Source organism: Phalacrocorax carbo, chromosome 1 (assembly GCF_963921805.1).
Source record: "Phalacrocorax carbo chromosome 1, bPhaCar2.1, whole genome shotgun sequence".
Classification (NCBI taxonomy): domain Eukaryota; kingdom Metazoa; phylum Chordata; class Aves; order Suliformes; family Phalacrocoracidae; genus Phalacrocorax; species Phalacrocorax carbo.
The window spans coordinates 57718292-57739671 of record NC_087513.1 but is presented as its reverse complement, the minus strand read 5'-3'; the positions used below and the strand labels follow the sequence as shown (position 1 = coordinate 57739671).

Sequence of the window (21380 nt, the reverse complement as noted above, 5' to 3'; positions counted from 1 at the left end):
AGCTTCAGTATACCAGTGCAGCAAAGTACTGTCAGCTCTGTAAGCCTTCAGCACGGAGACAAGGGACACACGACGCCAGAAACATTCTCAGATCATAGGGCAGCTGCCTATGACCATCCAGGTCATTCTGCCCCATGATTTAGCCTGCTAGATGTGCAGCTCCAGCAAACAGTAGTTTCCGTTCTGTAAATAGGATATTGCTGAGCACTGAGATGCTCTCTTCACTTGTTATGAGTGAGAGAAACCTGTCCTTTAAATGGACCCCATTGTCCATCAGGTTGCCCAAAGGCCTGTGCCAATCTTTCTGCCCACCAGCCCTTGCTGAACCTCTAGCCTGGCTCCCACAGAAGCTGCACAGAAAGTGGTACCTGATTAAAATCCAGGGGAAGGAATTGCTTCCCTACTTGACCAGTTTCAAGTAACCTGGAACAATTCAGATGATACTGTTTTCTGTTTCCTCACTCCACTGCTGTACTACAGCTGCCTGTGTGTGATTTAAGTAGATTATCCCTACAGCATGGATGCTAGAGAAATTGAGCCTTCCTGGGCTGTAGATTAGAGATTTCCCACCTGCTAGGAAAATGTTGATTGTGGCCCCTGCAAGGTGTCCTATCCTCAGAAAACAGTGATGTTCCTGATGTGGTGTCATTCTCTGGCCTAATACGTGGAGGATGCTGGTTCAGCTAACTTTGAGCAGAGATTAGGAGCAGTGTGGAGCAGCGCCAGTCCCTATTTGTGCACTTGTGAAGTTTGGGGGTGGAGGTGTGAAGAATGGCAATATGCTCCCATTCAGCACTCTGGTACAACTAGGGGACCACATGCCTGCCACAGCCTTGGTAACCTGGAGATTGGCACGTCTCATGAGATTGGGTGGCTGCACTCCTCTAGGGGAGAGTGTAGGCTGTGTTTAGGTTGAGCTTCCCAATGCTTACTGCCTTGTAATCCACCAGTCTCATTAGTTGCCTTCCCTCAACAATTTCAGGGGTGAAAGGACCTGTGTCATTAAGCAATCCCACACTGTGTTTGACTCCTGTTTGGCCACAAGCAGCTCTGAATGCCCTTGAGCCAATGTTGCTGGAAATCTACCTGTTGGTGCAGGTTTTTTAGCTGCTTTCTTCTTAGTTATCTGTTTGAGCAGCCTGATGTTAAGGATGCTCAGGAGAACTCTCCAGAGAAGTGGTCTTCCTCATCCCAAAGGTCACTTGCTGATGACCCAGCAGCACCAGAACAGTCGTTCCTTCTGGAGCACACTCGTTCCTCAGGTCACTCCGGGATGGAGGTGGCTGGTCACTGCAAGTAGCACATGGTCCTGACTGGCACGTCTTTTAAGTGTCAGGCTCTGAGGCAGACCCCCTGGTGCTGCTTGCTGATGCAATACAAAACTCTGCCATTACTACTTTAGGTGTGTTGTAAGCTTTCCAGAGCAGCATCTCCAGCAATGGGACACAGCAGCAGGAAAATCTGTCTGATCCCTCTAGTAACTTAGGAAGAGATACAACTCCCTGGAAAAGGAGTCTGAGAGTTACCCTGGGACAACTTCTGGCAGCAAACCTCTAAGCTCAGCAATGTGGAGGCATCCTGTCCACTACCCATATTTCTTCCTCCTACCCTGGCAATGTTCTGCAACGCAGAAGAGTAAGGCACCTGCGAAGGATCATCCTTATCTGATCCTTCTCTCTTGAACTTGGATGCTGTGCCAGGTGCAATAGGTAAATTAGACATCTCTAATAAGTCATCTGTCTAGGGCTCTCATTTTCCCGTTTCCTAGACTATTGTTCTCTGGGCTGAAAATAAAACTAGAAGTAGGCTGCTTCTGGCTTGTGTTCTCGTTACGCTGGCTGGAGTGCATTGACACCAGATTTTTCTTTCATTTTGTAATATCCATGTCAAACGTTCTCCTTCCTTTCTCCTTTCTATTCCAAGTACCAGGGGCTCCACTGCCTGTTATTTCCTTGTAAAAATGGAGCGTAAGCTGTGCAACTCCACCACCATCCATCCCACCAAGACCAGTTGTTAACCTATCCTTTAACACGCAGCTGGGTGATACCTAGAGGCCTCAGTGCTGGGCATGGTAAGAGGAAGAAATGCAACTGGATAGAAAGAAGTGTGGCTGAAATTGCTTTCCAGCAGACCTCACTTTCACTGTTGCCTGGGCCTCCTGTCTGTCTGTCTGTCTCAGTAGAAGGGAAGGAGTAGGCGGTTCCATGTCAAAGTTACTCCATAGATCTGCAAACCCAATGTAAGCTGGTGCTGCAAAAAACTCAGTTATTTTCACATTAGTCAGATGTTCAGCAACAGGAATCCTTTCACCACAAGAGAGGAGGCTGTGCCAGGCAGGGGCAAACAGCTGAAGGTTGGAGAGCAGGATGGGATGGTCTGGGCTGTCATCCTGGCTGATGTGAGCTCACTCACAGAAATATGGGTGGTAAGTGGCAGCTGGCTCGAAAATGAGTGTGAAGTCCTGTCCCTTCACACATTCAAAACCATTGAACAATTGAAAAATTGCATTCCTCTGAGTTGCTGAACAAGCCCCCTTCCCAAGAGCTGAAAAGCCAGATTTATAACCACAGACAATTTTGGCCATTCTTTGGGTGTCAGTTTCTTTCGCGGGCTATTGTTGACACTGCAGGGCCCCTAACTACTGCTGGCACCCCAAGTGCAGCCAGCCACCCTGCAGCTGCAGCTCTCTGCTCTGGAGATATTTCTCATCTCAGCTCATCCCTGCTTCCCCTCTCAGCTCCGGTCGGCAGTGGCTCAGTCACGCAAGTGTCTCTGCTCAAGACAGCCTGGTTGCTGGTGAGCAAAGGCTATGTCCTGGAGCGCAAGCAGCACACAATGTGGCTGACAGCCCTACAGTCTGCATCCAAGTCACGGCTCCCTTTTGTTCACGCTTAATCAGCTCCTTCTGTGCCGGGCTGTGCTGTGCTGTTGCTTGGCATCTTCTGTTACGCTTCCAGTTGCTCTTAGCAGGACCATGCACTCCATCTATGCCCTATAGTTTCAATGCTATGGATATATGTTTTTCAGCCTGCACATCATCGTCTCTTCAATACTTGTCTTACACAGTTCTTCATCCTCCCCTGATGAATGTCAGACACCCTGCTTGTTGCTTTACTCACTGCTCTACCAGCTGCACCAAAACAGGAATCTTATTTTCTATTTTCCAGGCCTGTAGCACATTTTTTTGCTTATCCAAGTTAAAGTGAAGGAGGACCCAATCTCTTCAGGCACTGCTGTAAAACCCTTAGCAGCAGTTTCATGTGCCTAAATCTCTGTGAATCAGACTTGAAGTCTGGAGCAGCAGGACAGGGAAAAGGGCTAGAGTGGCTCTTGCGAGAGATCTGTAACCCCTTCTAAGGGGTGCAGCAAATTTCCAGACCCATGTGGAGGCCAGTTATTGACGCAGGCTGGGTGAGCAGCCGAATTTCACAATGCAGCCAGGCAGTGCCCCTTCTCCTTTGCAGCTACACAGGCCTGGCCGGGCAGGCGGAAGGAGAGCACCTGGGACTGTGGTTGCACGATGCTGGGAAGCTGCACGTACGCAGCCTTGCTGTTGTAATGGCAGCCCTCACCTCCATCCCAGCTCATTTGCTGATGCCCTGCTGGTTTGCCCCTGAGGGATGAAGTTTCAACAGGAGGAGGCCACAGACGCGCAGCCAGAGCAGGGCAGCTGCCACGCCAGCAAGGCTGCCACCACAGCGTGCCCAGCCAGCCCAGCCCCGGCAGAGCTGGGGCTGAAGTCAGATGGCCTGCAGGCACAGCCGGCAGCAAAGTCAGGCTTGGCACCCCAGTGCTATGAGGAGAGGGAGCTCTCTGTTCATCTGCAGGCACAGCTGAAACACACTAGCTGGGCAAAGGCATACTGGGGAGCTGGGGCCTGTCAGTGCTTGTCCTGGTTGCAGATGGAGGAGGCCAGGGACTCAATCCATCCACAGCTGGTGTGGCATCGAGATGCTACCAGTGGTGGGAGCCTGGGGACCCACCTTCACAAGGTGATGGGGAGAGGCAGGATTTCCTCCAGACACCAAGTTTTGCTGTGATAACAGCTGATGTGGCAGCACTCTGCAAAACATGCACTCAGAAACTGTTCTGGGGTGTGACGGGGGGACCCAGAGCTGGGGAGGGTGCTGTGGCTACCAAAAAGGAGTGATGAGTGTCGGTGTGCCATGAACATTCTCCTCCCTTTGCTCAATGGAGGCAGGAGCAGTGCTGTATGGTACATCCACTGGGAGCAGATGCCTTGAGCAGTCTCAGAACCCCCATTCTCATCCCCAAGGCACCACTTGTTCAACCACTATCCTCTCTCCTTCTGGCCAGGCCAGCTCTGAGTCTGCCTCTTGTGCCACACATCCAAGCCTGTGCTCCCGTCAGCTCTGCTGGTGCTGCTGATCCATGGCTTTACAGTGCTGGGTGATTCTCCGTAGTGGAAGTCAGGGTGCTCCCAGAAATGTGCACACAACCCAGAAGGATGAAAGACATTGCATTGAAAAAAAAGAAAGCAGTGCATTTCACTCTGCAGCCTCTTGGAGGGACCAAAGAGTATCTTGTCTTCAGAAACACCTCCAGAAAGTTTAAAGAAAAAAAAAAAAAAAGTTTGGCTGTGAACTGTAGTGCTTGTCCTGCTTTCTGCTTTCCCTCAGGATTCATCCTTCCCTGCCCACTGCAGGTACCCTAACCCTGGAATGATGCTGGGGCTTTGCAAGGCTGAGCTGAGATGCCCTTCCCTGGGCACTCAGGACAGAGGGAGGCCCTGCAAACACACAGGGGTGTTATTCTTCCTTGGGCAGGCCTGTGCTGGGCCAAAAATCTGAAAAAGCAAGCTTTTCTGAGCCATTTGCAAGTCTTCCCTCAAAAGGGTGGGCACATTCCCAGCAAACCAAGCCACCCCATCTCTGGCAGCTCTTGCCCCTGCCCAGACAGTGCTGCTGACATGCTGCCTGCTGAGATCCTGCCTTTCTCGGAAAGCATCCCATTTCCCCATGGGGAGTATCGCTCTGAGCCAGTGGCCACCCTCCTGCTTGCAAGAGGGACAGCTGGCTCATGGCAAAGCTGGGCATCCTCACCCGCTTCTGCTTCTGGGAATAGCAGTGCAGAGCCCAGCATCTCTGTTTCACTCTGAGGGGTAAAACCATCTGTTCCCCAACCAAGCTGAGATGCAGCCACGTGCTGGGCACAGCCTGACCTTCCTGCAGTAGGACAGCACTGGTTTTCCAAAGGGGAAATGGCAACTCAGCGAGGAGTGGGTCAGCATCCAAGACCAGTCCTCAAGAGTGTCCCCCAAGCAGCTGCAGCCCACCAGCTTTGGTCAGTCATGCTCTTCACTTAGGTTGCCTGCTTTCAACAATGCTGAGCTTCATGTTTTTGAGGCTGGCCTAACCCAAATGAGAGCAACCCTGTGATCCCCAAGGGTGGGTATATGTGCAGAGGGGCTAGGTTTTCTCCAGCAGTGCTGCTCCAGCTGGCCCAGTGCCCTGGGCTTCACCGCAGAGCTCTACAGACACACTTTGGGACTATCTTTGCTCAACTAGAGGCTTATTATTAGGTTGGAAGGAGGCCTTCGTTCTGGGGACATGGTCTTTACCCCCATTTCCATGGACCTTTTCCTCCAGGGCTGAAAGGCTCTTCCCTTCGTCCCCCATTCCTGCATCCCAAAGCATGGAGTGTGATGGCTTCTTGGCATTAGGTATCACTCTCTGGGGAGATACAGTCTTTCTGCAAGCCATCTCCTTCACATGACAGCTAGCAGTTTTACAGGTGGAGTAGTCTTCATCCCAAATCCTTTTATGTGCCCAACAGGCCTGGGGAGCTATGGGAGCAGATGGTTGGAGACACCTGATGCTGACCCTCCAGCATCCCACTGCCCCATGCAGCTGGATGCAGCCTAACAAAGTGATTGCAGCAACCTGGCCTGCCTCTTCCCCCAGCCAAGGCTTTGACAACCCTGAAGCCACCCATCCAGCCCCATTGCATTCAGTGAACTGGTCCCAGCACAGATCCTGACCTTGCTCAGGCCACAATATATGCAGGGCCCAGGAGCAACTGGCTGGCTGTTCCCAAAAGACATAATTGCTCCAAAGCAAGGAAGGCTGCTGTTTTTCATCCCCTCTTGTGTCTGCAAATTCTTTAACAGCTTGCAGTACCTAAAGATCCTCTCAGTTGAGGCTCAGCTCAACTCACAGGGCTCCTCTGGCCAGTCTTGGGAACTTGAAGAGGTATTTTCCAGGAAACCTCAGCCTGATGGACATTGCACAATGCAAGAAGACATGAAGGCTGGTGTTCAGTGAGACCAGATCCCTGTAGCACAGCACCCTTCCCTGCCAGACAGCTGTACCAGACATCTGGGGATGAACACCATCATTCCTGGGCTCACTGCTCCTTTCTCTCTTATTCAGCCCCAGGGCTGTGCTTGGAAAATCTGAGTATCAAGGACAGACGCACTGGCCTTGGTGGTGCTCCTTGGAGGGTCCTGCCTGGGCCCAGGGACGTCAACCCACTCCCTTGCCCTGAGGGGTCCCTGCATGCAAGCAGAGGGACAGGGAACAGGTTCCCCAGGACTTGTGACTATGCGGCCTGTCACCAGGGTGGGGGGCTCAGCCCCATTGCCCAGCAAGTGGTAGTGCTGGCACTGGTGTGATGGGCTCCCAGCACAGCCAGAGAGCAGGAGGAGATGGGAGCACAGCAGCAGCAGAGGTCCTGAATGATCCCCAATCTCCTCTCCAACCCACCACCGTGTCACAAGGATGCTGCGTGGTTCAGTCTATGTGGAGGTTGTAGCAAAGCTCAGTAGCAGGTGTTTTGGCCAGAGAGATTTCTGGGAGGTGCCAGCTGCCGTCTGTGGTTTCTCTGCTGTGCGCGGGGTCTGTGCACGGCTGGGGGAAAGAAGAGAGCAGATAGCGATGAAGCAATGGAGAGTTTGAAGGAAGTCCAACTGAGACACCCTGAGAAACAAAGCAAGTAATAAAATCCTGGAGAAAAACAGTGCTCCGCACCCAGCTGAGCCCACTCCTGGAGCTCCCAAAAAGGCATCCTTGGCTCAGAGGCAGACAGTCATAAATGCAGGTAGAGACTTCATAGCGAGGAAAGGTTTTACCTGTCGAGCAAGTCCTGGACTACCTTCGCCCAGCAGCTGGGAGTGTTGAGCACCGTGGGGAGGTGAGGCAGGCAGTCCTCCACCACAGCCTTCAGCACAGCAGAAGGAAGAGGAGGAGGAGAGGGGGAGAAGCAGCTCTGGTTTCTCTGTGATATCCAAGCTGAGAGAGTGGCTGGGACATTTGGAGAGGGGACCAAGCCCTAAGGAAGGTGGGGTGGGTGCCTGGGCCAAGTGGCGTAACCACCTATCATTGGCGGGCAGCCAGCTAGGGAAAGCTGAGTGCCCTTGCAGGTTTTGGTAGCCTGGCCAGCAGGCTCTGTGTGTTTTCTGTCACCCTTCTTGGATTCAAACCTTCATGGCTAGAGAAGTGGTCCTGTCCACTTATAGGGCTGGTCCCCCAGCTGCCCTGTCCCACCAGCCCCGATGGGTCCTTCTCCCAGTCCCTCCCACGCTGCTCAATCCCAGTCATGGGCACAGGTCCTTCTCGACTTGCTCAGCAGGTAAAACCTTCCCTGACCACGAAGCTGAGCTCGCACCCTGAGGGCAGCTGAATAAAGTACCATGTCGGGGAAGGCCCTGTTCTGCTCTCTGCTGTTTTTCCTTCCCTGTTCCCCAAATAAACAGGCCTCCACAAAGAGAGACAAACATCTTTGTTTCCAAAGCGGGAAGGGCTGTCAGAATGGCATGTCTCCCTGCGTCTCGTTAGGGGTTAGATAAGTCCCAGAGGGCCATGGGGAGCCCTGCCATGCAGCACAAGTCCTTGCTGACAGTGCTATTGTTAAGAAGGGGTGCATTAGGTGGGGGCCGGGGCTTTTGCCCCTGCCTTGTTTCTCTGCGGGAAAGTCACGGCCGATGCCTGCTTGCACTGGGTGTCTTCCCTCCCTGATGGCTCTTACCCTGAACAGACACGAGCTTGGTGCTTACCAAGGGGTGTGCAGGGAGGCCCCCATTTCTGGACCTCTCCATGTGCCCCTGGGCTGTCAGACACCCCACAGGATGCCAAAACTAAGCTCAAAAGAAGTGGCCTTCTCTTGGGGCTGCCCAGGGTGAGGGTGAACAGGCATGAAAAACCCCTCTGGATCCAGGGGTGCAGGGGACACCACATGAACCATGTCAGTGTGATCTCTGAAACATTGTCACCAGCCTGGGTGTCTGGGGCAGGAGGGGAAGTCAGGCAGGTTTAGTAACCCTGTTGGGTAACTGTCATCAGTAGCTGGAGCCAAGGGGAAGTAATAAATGCCTCTCTGTACAGGAGGGAGCTTTGCAGGGGTCCTACTTCTGCTCCTCAATGCTTCTGTCTTGTCATGCCCACGGGGATGTGCCCAGCGCCTTCCTCCACCCTCAGAAAGTGCCTTCTGTCCTTCCTTTCCAGGCTGCACTCCCTTGCAGCCATTTACTTTGCTTTTGTCAAGAAAGAAGCTAAATGCATTAATGCCTTTCCCAGCTCTGGGGGAGCCTCAGGGATCAGCACCCTGGGGTGTAAAGGGTGAGCCTCCCACTGGTGCAACGGCCCTTGGCCTCGCGGTGTACCTGGTGAACCTGATGTGGGCAGAACAGACAGCACTGACCTGCCCCATGATGCATGCCCCACAGATTGGCTACCTATAGGGTATATAGCATACACCCAAAAATACCTGACTGACTGATAGACTCTCCCTTACCTTCTGTGCTGGGAGAGAAGAGCAGGCTTCATGCTCATGCGAGCAGCACTTGCCACCAAATCACTGGCGCACAGATGCTGCAAGCGAATGTCCATCCCTCTTCCCCCCGGCTCCTGCTGCAAAGAGGCTAAGGAGAAGCTGATACTATGTCTAACCAACCCCTTGCCCCACCTGTGACCCTACTCCCTACTGAAACATCACTCAACCAGCAGTGCATGGGCCAACAATGCTTTGTAAAATCCTTAAAGCTGTCCCACAGAAAAGCCCCCCACCCATGCACATGGCCAGGCAGTCAGCTGGCATGTCAAGATCTACCCCTCCAGCCAAAGTCAGGAGTTTGTCAGTGCTCAGCCTCAATGTCCATCATAACAAGAGCAAGACTATGATCCCATAGAACAATGCCATGTTTTTCACTTGGGTGCCAAGTGTATTGACACACTTCCCTCCTTTTTCCCAAGCCACCCAGTTCTGCTGGGATGTGAGCTGGTCATTGTCGTTCTTCCAGAAAAATTAGATGGTCCTTTGTTTGGGAAAGGCTGAGGAGCCCAACCCTGGAGCACAAGGTGGAAGAGAGGGAGAGTATGTCTGTGCTGCCAGCACTGGGGGTGTGAGCTTGTGCTCCTGATGAAACAGCTTGTATGACCACCCAGTTCACAGCTGCTGCTGTGAACCTACCCCAGCTCTGCATATGGAGGAAGGAACCAAGGAGATCCCGAGTGTGGACCCTATCTTTTCCCTTAAGGTGTGGACAAATGACACCCGGACTGCACTGAGCACCCGAGGCCAGTTCTTCCCAAGTGCTGCAGCAAAGCCCAGCTTTGCATCAATAGAGTGTTTCAGTGCCTGCTCTCTGCCCAGGGAGCAGAGCAAGCTGGAGAAGCCAGAGGTAAAGAAGAGCTATTTCTTGTGTGGGACATGATGATGGACGGGTGTGCTTGCTGGCAGGTGTAAAGATGGATCTGCAAAGGTCTTCCTCAGAGAGATCTGCTTCAAAAAACTCCTGAAAGAGTAACACAGCCTCACCACAGCAGTGATGTGCATGTACTCACCAGCCCCGGAGGGTGCCTGGGCCCCCTTGCAAGGGGGTGGGAACCAACAGTGTTGCAGGGGATGACGCGTCCCAGCACTTTCCACTGCCTCCAAACTGTGATAGCATCGGAGAGTAGCACCCTGCTCTTTCTCTCCCCAAATAGCACAAGCCTCAGGGAAGGGAGGCTGCGAAGCCGTGCCAAAACACCCTCCCATTTCAGCAGCCGATCCCAGTGGATAACAGACGGCTTACTAGCAAGAGGGTAGTTGTTCCAGTTGGCTGTAGGGTGGCAGGCAGCAACTGCCTAACAGGGCTCAGTACTACCTAACTGTTTGGGGCACCAAGTGAGGGATGGCACATGCAGCTGAAATCCCCCGAGGGATTTTCAGGGGGTCCCCAGTCAAGAAGCAGAGGGGACTCGTAGGCTGCACTGGCTTTGGGGCCAGGAGGATTTGTCCCCATTGGGGAATAATGAGCTGTACCACCTGCAGGACCCCAAGGGAGGGCAGGAGCATGTCCACCCAAGGCAATCTCTTTTCTCCAGCTACTGCTGGCTGGCGGGGCCTCATTGCCCCTCGGAAAGGCCAAGCTGGCATTTTGCCTGCCTTGGCTTTAGCTCAGCTCTGTTGATGCCTTGTGGTCTCATGTGCTTTGGAGGTTCTTCAAGCACAAGATGTGCCCCTAAAGCTGGCTCGCAGGCTGGCTGCAGACAAACTCATTTGCTAAAGCATATGCGATGGCCCATGCAGGGTACGTATCAGTCAGGAAACCCTGACGTGCTCCAGGATCCCTGCCGGCCTTGCCTCCTGAGCAGCTCTGATGCTGTTTCTGCTGTGTATGGAGACTATTACATGCCACTCCCTAGGTACAACTTTGCACGTACAAGAAAAAGTGTGTTTTCAGGCTTATTTGTCGTTCCTGCCAGTGAAGCCTACTCAAGGCAACCCTTTTCTTCAGGATTATCATTCCAGACTGGTTTTTACACACAACACTCACTGAAAAATGGCATGTGGCTGAGTTTCGGTCTCAAGGGTGTTGCAGGAGAACGTGCCTGTATTCCACAAACATACTTCTCCTGAGCACTCTCTCTTGGAAGAGCTGAAACCAGCATCTGGGTTGCTGTAACGTGTTCAAACACAACATCCACTTACAGTTTGCATATTAAGTACAGCAAACAAACCTCTGCCCAGCGCGTCTCAAAAGTCGCTTTAACAGACAACAATCCGAGACAGGGAATATGCCTCAGCAGGTTGCTCCTAGGCTTGAAATAGGCTCAATAAATGGCAGGTTTCTAAGGCACTGCAAGGACACCAATTTGGGTATTACAGCAGTGCAGAGCTGGTGGCCACAATCAGTCAATAGCCTGCAGCTCTCCTGCTCTGGCACATCTGACTCTCCCGCGTGGAGCCGCGTTTCCTTGCCCTTGAACTCCCAGCACTAACCAGCAGCCCAGGAATATTCCTTAGTGTAATATTTTAGCACAATATTCCCTCTCTCTCCTACAGTGGTGGCACTGGGCTTATGTTGCAGGCCCTCTGGAAGTCATTAGCCAATGTCCAGACAAGCGGTGGCAATGTCTTCCCCTCTATAGTCAGCATTTGCTGAGCTTGTAGCCCTGCTTTCGAAACATGTCATTTCTTCAAGGTTAGGTTTGAAGCCTTGCCTGCAATGCCTGCACAGCCTGAACTACACATGCTGCACCCCAACTCATTTTCACTTCTACCTTTTCCTTTCTTTCTATTTCTTCAACTTGATTTATTTAAAGAAAATTGGAAATTCACACCACTGCTCAGAAGTTGATTTCCTATTTTCTTTAAATGAGAAAAGTATTATCAGTTTCAAACTGTGTGGCAGAGTTGTACAAGATCCCTAATTATACTTTGCCTACAGGAGAACTTAAGCCTTACTCCATTCACCTTCCAGCTCCCCCCGGTCTGCTGTCCCCCCTCTGGCTCAACAGTGATTGTCTGACCTGCTGCAAGGCTTTTCTTAACCTGCGTTTATAGCTCCTGGAAATCCTCTATGTGTAGCAACTACCTGGTCTGGGCTGTGTCATTGCGAGCAACCTCTCTGTGTCAAAACCAAAAACATGCTTTCCTAAAACATCAGGCTGCCCCTCCTTGATTTGCTTTTGCTGTTCTGCCATGGACCATGTGCCCTTAAACTGGAATGCAGATGGGCTGAAGCCTTCCCGACCAGTCACCGCCTGGCTGGGATTAAAGATCTGCTAACTCCGCTGCTCAAGGCTCACAGTCAGGATCCTTCATGTCCAAGTTAATCAAAGGCTTGGTGCTTTTTTGCTGTGCTGTCAGTATTTCTAGCACATCAGGTAAGGAGTCCTCCCGCCCATCACCTGGGCGGAGGAGCTAACCCAAAGCAGTGGGGTGGCTTCTCACCATTCTCACATGCAAGAAGGGCACTTGAACGGCTTGGGCCAACTGTCTCTGCGGGCTGACACAGGCTGATCCATGCTGCCCATGGCTGTGACCCAGCACCTGGCTCCCTCCCTGCCCTCCCAGCCAGGGCGCTGTGCCCATCCCATAGCCACAGGGATACCACCCCAGCTGGCAGACCAGGAGCACTCCCTTCCCTGCTCTGCCCAGGGAGGGTTTACACCCCAGAGGCAAGATGGAACCCAATGTGAGCAGCCAGAGGTGCAAGGAAGGAGGTGGGGAGCACAGATTTGGGGAGCTCCCCTGATGCACTTTGAGGTGTGTCTAACACATCCTGGTGTCATTAGCATGAGCAGGAATCATTCCTGCTTCCCCAAGCTGTAATTTCAGGCTCAACCAGATAAATCACTTTGTCCAGGTACCCTTTGATAACATTTGCAGGATTATCTTCACCACTGGGGAACATATTTCCATACTGATTTAATGAAAGCAGAGATTCTAGAGTCAGCAGGAGCCAGAGCCTCATAGGTGGCTCCTAATCCAGGAAATTGGATGTGGTTGGAAATGTTTCAGCAGGCGAAGCTTGGGAGATCCTGCTGTGGCTCATTCCTGATGTGAGGCTCTCTGTCCGTGAGATAATAACTTTGAGTTTAGCACACCTAATCCTGAATTTAAAATACCACAACCCACAAAGTGGCTGAACAGGTACAAAGACACTCTCCCAGTGGAAAGATGTTGCAAATCATTGAAGGAGTAATTGCAGCCCAAACAGGCTTTTGCCAGATGGAGAGCAATGTATACAAGTGGATTTTGGTCACGTAGTCCACGGGCTTTTCAGCCAGGCCCTTTCCCAGTCCTCCAAGGCCCATGACTTGCAATGCCCTGTCTGTCGCTGCATCCCTCACAAGCAGATCTGGGGGAAGATCTTCCCTCTTTTGCTTCAGACACTTGGTTGACCAAGCTATTTCTCTGGTGGCTGCCAAACCACTTTGGCTAGATCCACCCAACAACTCAGCCCAGCAGTTCAACTCAGCCCCACAGTGTGCAGTAGCTGTACACCAGTCTTCAGCATCCAGGACCAGTCTGGGTATGCTGAGGCATACCAGTGCCTATCAGTTAGACCAGAAGGCAGGCTCTATATAACGAAACTCACCCTTAGCAATCATGTTTTCCTCTTCAACCTAAGCTGAATTACAGCTTGGAGGTTGGGAGGGGTGGGGTTGTCCACGAGGAAAGCTACAAGCTCAAGAAATGGTGCCATCTCAGCATGGAGAGATCAGCACAGGTTCTTTGGGTGTCAAGGTGACTGCAGGAAGAAGGCTGAGACCCTGGGAGAAGAGCCACAATGAAAATCATGGGCATCCCTGGCAACAGATGGGGGTGTCTGGCCCCTTCTACAGGAATGATGGGTCACCGCCAGCGTCAGGGGATGAGCTCAGGCCCCGAAGGCAGCAGCAGTTCTTTGAGGACTGTCTGGGATTGCTCACTGTACAATGGCAAGAAGCACTTTCCAAGAAGGAGTGAGCAGTCAGGGACATTGTGCAAGGAAAGGCTAGCGAGAGGGCAGCATGTCACTACCAGGAGCCAAGATGTTTCTGAAGCACAGGCCACAGGGGAGATGCCCAGAGTCAGGACCTGAGCAGAATGCCTAATCCCTAGCATAGGACATGCTTGGTGGGGTCTTTGCTATGATTTCTGGCCTTGCACACATGTGCTGGCTGTGAATTTGTCTGCCCCTGCCATGGCTGCTGGCTCTGCTGGCCCCATCCTGTCCAGGACACAGGTTCCCAGTTTGGAGAATGCAGGTGCAGGTGCAAACACCACCTGCCTCACCCTCATAACCAGAGATGAGGCACTGCTGAAGAAATACCCCACAGACATTACTCCCTTCTCCACACTTGCGGCTCCCTCTGGCCAAGAGTTTGGCTGGCCAAGGCCACTGTTTGCTGCAACAGCATCAGGTCCACTCACTCCCTTTGGCTTGGATGAAGAAGATCTTTTGCTTCCCAAGGTACAGTGCAGATCAGTGTCTCTCCCTGTAAAAAAAGTCAGGATTTGCAATGTGATGCAGGAGAACTCTCCTGGTGAGGAAGAGCCTGGCTGCAAGGGTGGAGGAAAAGTACCCTACCCCACTGCTGAGTTCCCACACAGCAGGATAAGCCTGTGCCACCAAGGTCTTCTGTGATCTGTCCTCATCTTCCTCATCGCCATCCTTTGCAGATCGCATGGACTGATAACCTGCTGGCACATCCCCTAGCTGGCTGACCTACCACAAACTGATAAGGAACGAGGTGATGGGAGTTGAGGATTGCCAGCTCTAACCAGCCTGGCTCTACCCTTCTCAAGCCACAGTAGCTCTTCCTATACCACATTCCTCCTGAAAATAACGGGCAGGCACCTCTGCATCTTCAGTGTGGTAAAGCAGGTGTCAGCATGGCTGCGGATACCGTCCCTGTCTGTTGTGCCATCATGGTAAGCAGGGACCCTCCCTCCCCTGAATTCAACCATACCTTGTGAGGACGCTGATCCTGGGGCTTTAGATTTTGTAACCTCATCATGGTGGCTCCAATCCAGAGCTAGGAAGGGAGACATGGCATTGTACTGATGAAGGTAGCCCATGGTCTACCAGCAATGGGATGCCCCATGGGCCCCTTGCCTGCAGTATTAGCCTGTCAAGCTAATGCCATTTAATTCACAGCTCCTCAAAAGCCAGTGGAGACACCTGGACTTCCAATGGACAAACATGGGCTGCCTGAGGTAGACTCAAGTCTGAAGGCTGAATTTCCTTTATGTGAATAACCCTGCAGTGTCTCCTCTGGTATGGTATCCCCTCCCTTGTTATCACCTGCTATCCATGAGTTGGTGTCTAATCTTAGCAGCATTTGGAGGATGGTCCCTGGACAAGTGTGACTGAAGGAGCTGGTGGCTACTAAGGCTGGGTTACAGTGCCCAGCTGCCAGAAACGCCGCAGGAAACACAGAATCTACCCCTGACCTTTTAAATGGCCTCCTCCATTTCCAGCTCTAAGTGAGCAAACATCTACACATTTCCTTTCCCTGTCCACCATTTCTTGCATAGGAACAGTCCCTCCTAGTCCTCCCTGCAACCTGCTAGACCATGGCTCCAGCAGCACCTCGTCTCCTTAAGAGATGTCCAGGGTCCTTTTCAGGGGTTTGGTCTCACAAAATCCTGCAGCTGAAAGGAATTTATTTATTTACACACACATTCTGTGCAGAGGAAAGCTGGCTCTGGTTACTTTTCCTCCTGCTGGTATGGAGGAATCCTCCTTTTTCTGCACCACATGGAAGGGATCAGGCTCAAGTGCTGCACCCTGAGGCAGGTTTCCAGAGCAGGAAAGAGGGAGTGGACATGTCAGAGCAGAGAAGCCCTCTTTGGCGTTTACGCCAGTCCCCTTTTGTTGAGGGGTGGTCAGCGACCTGGCTGAAGACTGGAGCCTTTCCAGGCCCTCCTCAGTTCCAGCAGGCAGGAGAGCCTCCTTGCTACCTGTGCTGGCATTGATGGCAGCAATGGGAAGCATCAATGATTGTTATTAATATATTAAATATTATACAATTATAAATAAGCACCAACCTGGAAAACACCCAGGACGCCTCTGGGGTTGTGCTCCATGGTGGTAGGGGGAATGGGGACTATCACGTCCTCAGGAGATGGGGAACTGATGGACCTCACAGAAAGGGAAGAATGAAGTGTTTCAGTGAGTTTCAGTTCTGGGCCTCTTAAGGAAATCACAGACCGTCTTGTGATTTAGACAAATATGCAAGACAAGGAGAGCTTTAAGCCACAGGCTTGGCTTACTGCCTGATTTTTTTCCCTCTTCTTTCAGTGTAATTACAGTTGAGCCATGTAGTAATTGAGTAACTTTTTCCAAAGGAATCCTTTCACCCGGAGTGGATCATACTTTCCACAAAAAGAACATGGAATCAGATAAAAGACATATAGAGCCTATGGCTTATTGTGATAGAGTGTTTCGCCCCCAACCCCTTGTTCCTCAGCACCCCAGGTGGGCTTAGGGTAGGTGCAATAGCCAGGCACTGAGCTTTCCTGGGTAATTCCTCCTCACCCCTCCAAGATGGCTTCCTCCTGGTTTGCTATACCCTACAGCCAAGATGAACTGCCTGGTTTTGAGAGTGTTTAGGGGTTCTGCAGAATAAGGACTATTTTCCCTCCTTTGGTTCCTGAACCTACAAGGGTGGGTGGTAAGGGCTGGGTCAGAAGCTGGGCAGCTTTTGGGGTCAGCAAGGCTTGATAGTGCAGCTGGGTGGCCCTGGATCCAGCTTCAATCCTCTGCTCCTGGGGTTTCACCTGGGCCACAAAGAGTTTCTGGAGTACTGTGATATCACTGTGTACTCAGTGATATTTCTTCTGCTCCTGATTTAACCAGAGCTGAAGAGCCCAGCCCTCCTCCCAGACCCTTCTCACCAAGTATCAATCCAACTGACCATTTTCCATGTGGGATAAAAGCCTTGGATAGTAAAACACTCGTTGTAAAACTATTTTCCATTGGCTTCATGGCCACACACAGCTGGATCTCCTCCTGGAGCGGCTGTCAGCCTGCTTGGAAAGGCTGGGTTTAGCATCCTGGAGAGGAGCCTGGGTGAGGATGGGAGGAGGCATCTCTGCCTGACAGGCCCTCCCTCCCCCCAAAACCAACCCCTCCCACCCTTTCCTTGGTCTCATTGGCGGGTGAGGCTGGAGAAGGGCTGGGACAACTCAGCTCTCCATCTATTTAAAGGCAAGGGTGGGGTCCCTAGAGTTACTTGCCTGGGACTGTTGCACCTTGGAGGAGAGGAGCATTAGCCTGCCAAGCAAGCACCATGTCTTGCGTGAGTAGAGAAAGGGATGGGGCACCTTTGCTTGAGGTGGTGTTTCAGGGGGTGGGACTATGGGGAATGTGTTGGCTTGGTGTGAGGGTGCTTGCACTAGCCTCCTCCAGCTGCTCATCATCCCCTGTGTCAGACAGTCTGCTAGCACTGGGTGCCTGCTGCTGGGGAGGAAGAATTCCTGCTGCATCCATTACAGAGAGGTGGCTGCTATTTCTTGTTCTGGCAGGAGTGGGTTTTTTTTTCCTCCTGCAGAATACCTTTGGGGAGGTATGTGGGGGGTCCTTGTAGGGCTGGCTCCTGAGCTGGGGTAACATGTTTTACAGCAGCTCTGCTCTGGGGAAGCAGCTGTGGTAATGTTTATTGCTTTCTGAGCATCTCCTCTTCTGGGCAGCCCTAATGCTTGCTTCCTGGCTGAAGTTTTCATGAGTCACTGAGTCATTATCTCTCTCTTTCGTGTAAGGAAATTTGCTGTATAGAAGTGTCCGTCTATGAGTGTCAAGGACAGCCAAGAAGATGCTTGTGTCAGAAGAGTGATTGCACTTCTTTGATTAATTTATCTTTCATTAGACTGAGGGTGATTAATAAGCCTGCACTTAGGGGACACTGTGATTAAAGTGGGATGGGGGCAAGACTCAGTATTCCTGGGGCCTTGTATCTGGTGTGATAGAAAATGAGTACATAAGGGTTTACCAGGATATTTTAGTTCTCCTCGAGAGAAGGTGGAGAAAGGTGTGTGCATGGAGCAGGAGAATGTTCTTGCAAGTACTGAATGTATGAAAAGAAAAAACACCAAGTGCTGGGGAGCAAAGTGTCTGAGCCCCAGGACCTACGCAAGGCTTGAAGTTCAAATCCAAGCCAGGGGAAAAGCTTGTGTGGGATGATGCGAGACCCACAAGGCACGTGGGTGTGTTTGGGACAGGGTGGGTGTGATGAGAGCTTGCCGGTACTTATGTTTCACTACTGTGAAATGCAGATATGTTGATGAGAGCAGCAGGAGAAAGGTTGGGAAATTGGGCACATGTCCCGTGTGACTGGAGTAACTTCTCTGGGATGTCCCTGGTGCAATGCCCTAGGGGAAGGGAGCTGCCCTGTCTCTCCAGTGGTCCAAAGCAATGCACTGTCTCGCAAGGCAGCAGGGAGAGCTGCCAAGTCAGAGCAAGTAAGCCAGCAGGTAGGTACTGAGCTAACACCTCTGCTTCCACATTCTCCAGGGACCAGTATGCACCAACTTGGGTCTCAAGCCTGGCCAGCGCCTGACTGTCAAGGGGAAAATTGCACCAAGTGCCAAGAGGTAAGTTGTGCTGTGCTGCCCAGGCATGACCAAGACACAACACTGAGCTGTGGGGGACGGGACAGAAGGAATCCCTCCCTTGCGTAGGAGAGGAGAAGCTTTAGAAGGGGTTAACACCAGCAGTGCTTCCCAGTGAGTCATTGTCTAATGCACTTTGCAGACGCATGCTACTGCCAAGGGGCTAAGCCAAAGCAGATGTGAAGCTCCAGTTGCATGCACTGGCAGTGACCACATCCTCTCTAGTGCAAGCTAAGGGAAATGGAAGCCGTGCCTGTACTGAGATTTGGGTTGAGACCATCCCCACAGCCACATCCTCTCCCCTGCATGAAGATGGCATAGAAGCAGGGACACTATTACAGTGCCTTGCTTCACTGGACAGGAGGACATTATAACCTAAGCAGCTGGGAGGTCTTGGATGCTCTGAGCCACAGCTCCAGCTAATGGTGCAAATGGAAAGGTTGCATGTTGCAGCAGGGGGTCTCAAGCTGTTGAAGCTTGCTTTCACCCAGTGGAGAGGCCTCTTAAGTGCTGGGGGGAGAAGGTGGTAAGTGGGCAGGTGGGAGTAAGTTGAAATGTGCTCCTAATGCTGCAGGGATCAGGGTGGCTGGGGCCCTCAGGGAAGCCTCTGCAGCAGCCTCCAGCCCTTGTGCAGGTCTGTGGCTGGTGGGGCCTCTTGGTGGGTAGCACTGTAGCCGCTGTAGCACTAGTGGTGTTCCAGGAAACATGTCCCAGCTCTTCCGAGTGCCTTTGAAGTTTGATAGCATCAGAGGGAAGCCTCCTGGGCTTTCTCTTGCCAAATAACATGCCTCCTCTCTTCTCATCTGGGTAAGAGGCCTGGAGGCAAGGTGGACACTGGGCTAGGAAGCGGCTTCCTCCCACTGCCATTGCAGATGCTTTGGGATAGTGAGTGACATGGTAATTATTTCAGCTGCCTGCAGGGTGGGGAGGAGGCAGTGGCTGTCAGGGAGGGTGCAGCACCAGCTAACTGTTTGGGCCTGAAAGGAAAATTGAAAAGCAACTGATTCCTTGGGAGCTGGTTTAGGTGCAGGATAACTCCCTGTTCAGGGCTAAGTGCTGAACCTTTCTCTTGTTAAAAGCTTTGTGGCAACTAAGCAGTGTCTCTCCCAGGGATGGTACTGAGGGGCTTGTCACTGCAGTGGAGGAGAGTACCCCTTACTGACACAGCAACACTCTTTTTTTTTTTTTTTTTTTTTTTAGGGAAGCTGTGCAGTTTAGCAAAGGGCTTCTTTTTGGTTACCCTCAGCTGGGCTTGAAGCAACAGACCCAGAGATGCTCATGGTAATGAGCAACATGCTACCATAGTATTGATTAAAACCATATTAATGTCTTTCTCTGCAGCTTTGTGATGAATCTGGGGAAGGATCCTTCCCACCTTGGGCTTCACTTCAATCCCCGTTTTGATGCTCATGGTGATGTGAACACCATTGTGTGCAACTCAAAGAAGGTGGAAGAGTGGGGTGCAGAGCACAGGGAGAGTGTCTTCCCTTTCCAGAAGGGAGGTACAGCTGAGGTGAGGCCTGGGATGCACTCTCTGTACCTGCCCTGGTGAAGGGAGGGTGTTTGGCACAAGGCACCCAATTGCAGGGGCTGTCTCAGGACTGTCTGCACAGGAGGTGGCTGGCTTCTCCTGCTTGGCCAGTGCCACCATCCAGGGCTCTGGGCAATGATGGAGGGTGGGGATCAAATATGCAAGCTCCAGCTAGCTCACAGGGATGTTATTATTGAACTGAGCAGGGAATAAGCATCCCTTGGGAGACAAGAATAACACTCCTGCTGTTGAAGAGCTGGTTATGCTGCTGAGCGTGTTCACACTGCAAAACAGAGGGTGGCACAGCAGTGCAATGGAGGGAAAAGGCTTGAGGGTGTCTTGGTAGAAGCTTTCTTTGACTCTTCTATTTGTCTTGCAGATCACTTTTGTTGTCAACCAAAACGATGTGGCAGTCCACCTGCCAGGCCACCAGTTCACATTCCCTAACCGGCTTGGTCTTTCTGTGTTTGATTACTTTGATATACAAGGTGACTTCACACTCCAGACCATCAGCTTGGAGTAACTTCCTCTGACACACAGATCTCAAAGATACAGAAAAAGCAATCAATAAATGACAATTTTGGTCTACCCAGTCTCAAATTCTAATCTGTTTCATACTGCAAGTCCTCATGGGTTAGTCACCTTGCTGGGGGCATGGGGGGGAGGCGGGTAGTCAAATTCACTGGAGTACCATATGTGGTGTCATTATGCCAGCCTTGGCCCTTTAAAGTCACACATGGTGAGGAGGGTGAAGGGCAAAGTCCTGGGAAAGCATGAGGTGAAAAGTCCAAGAAGAGTCTTGGGAGGAAACACTGGGGCTAGATGTGACTAGAGGGGAGAGTGGAAGGGTCTCTTAAGCAAAGTCAGCTGCTCTTGAGGTCTGACACCTTACCCTGCCCATTTAAAGTGGGTTGATGAAATCTATTTCTCCCTAAACTAAGCATCTGTGGCTGGCCTCAGGCAGCCTTGAGTTGCTGTGCTAGGTAAACCTAGAGGGGCACAGAGTGAGGGGAAGTCCTCAGTTGTGCCAGCTTTGGCCTGTAGCCCTCTGCAGTGGCTAGTCCCACTTATGACATCTTTCCTATGTCTTCTTGGGACCTCTTGCTGCTGCATGGGAACAGCAGTAGAAAAGGATGCTGTGGTGGAGCATACAGTGGGCTCCTCATGCAAATACTTTCTTCCAATAACTGCAGAAGCATGAATACTGTTGGGCCATAGCTTATGTGGCAGTAACCTGGCAGGGTCTGGTTTTATTCTGCCCTGTGTGCCTTTTCTGGTCCCTCCAGAGCTTGGAGAGGTAGCAATGCCCAGCTGGGTTGTGAGATGCTTAGGATGTCTCCACTATGTATTTGTTACCCCTTAACTCATTAGCCCAAATGAGCCTGAGCACTTCTACATCTAATCTGAGGAGACTAGAGGTGATGAGGCAGGTTTGATGTTACAGTATATTTCTCATTGGGCTGTGGCTGTTACCCAAGGTGCTACCCAGCAGCTGCCTCAGGGGCTATGTCAGTCTAATGCT

General features: G+C 51.7%; 1 protein-coding gene across 1 annotated transcript; it reads left to right on the top strand.

Moving 5' to 3' along the window:
• Positions 1 to 16908: 16908 nt before the first annotated feature.
• LGALS1 (galectin 1) lies at positions 16909 to 20446 on the top strand. Its single transcript, XM_009508199.2, has 4 exons — positions 16909 to 17018; positions 18230 to 18309; positions 19669 to 19840; positions 20238 to 20446. The coding sequence occupies exons 1-4, from the start codon at positions 17010 to 17012 to the stop codon at positions 20379 to 20381; spliced, it is 405 nt and encodes a 134-aa protein (XP_009506494.1). The 5' UTR covers positions 16909 to 17009; the 3' UTR covers positions 20382 to 20446.
• Positions 20447 to 21380: the final 934 nt, after the last annotated feature.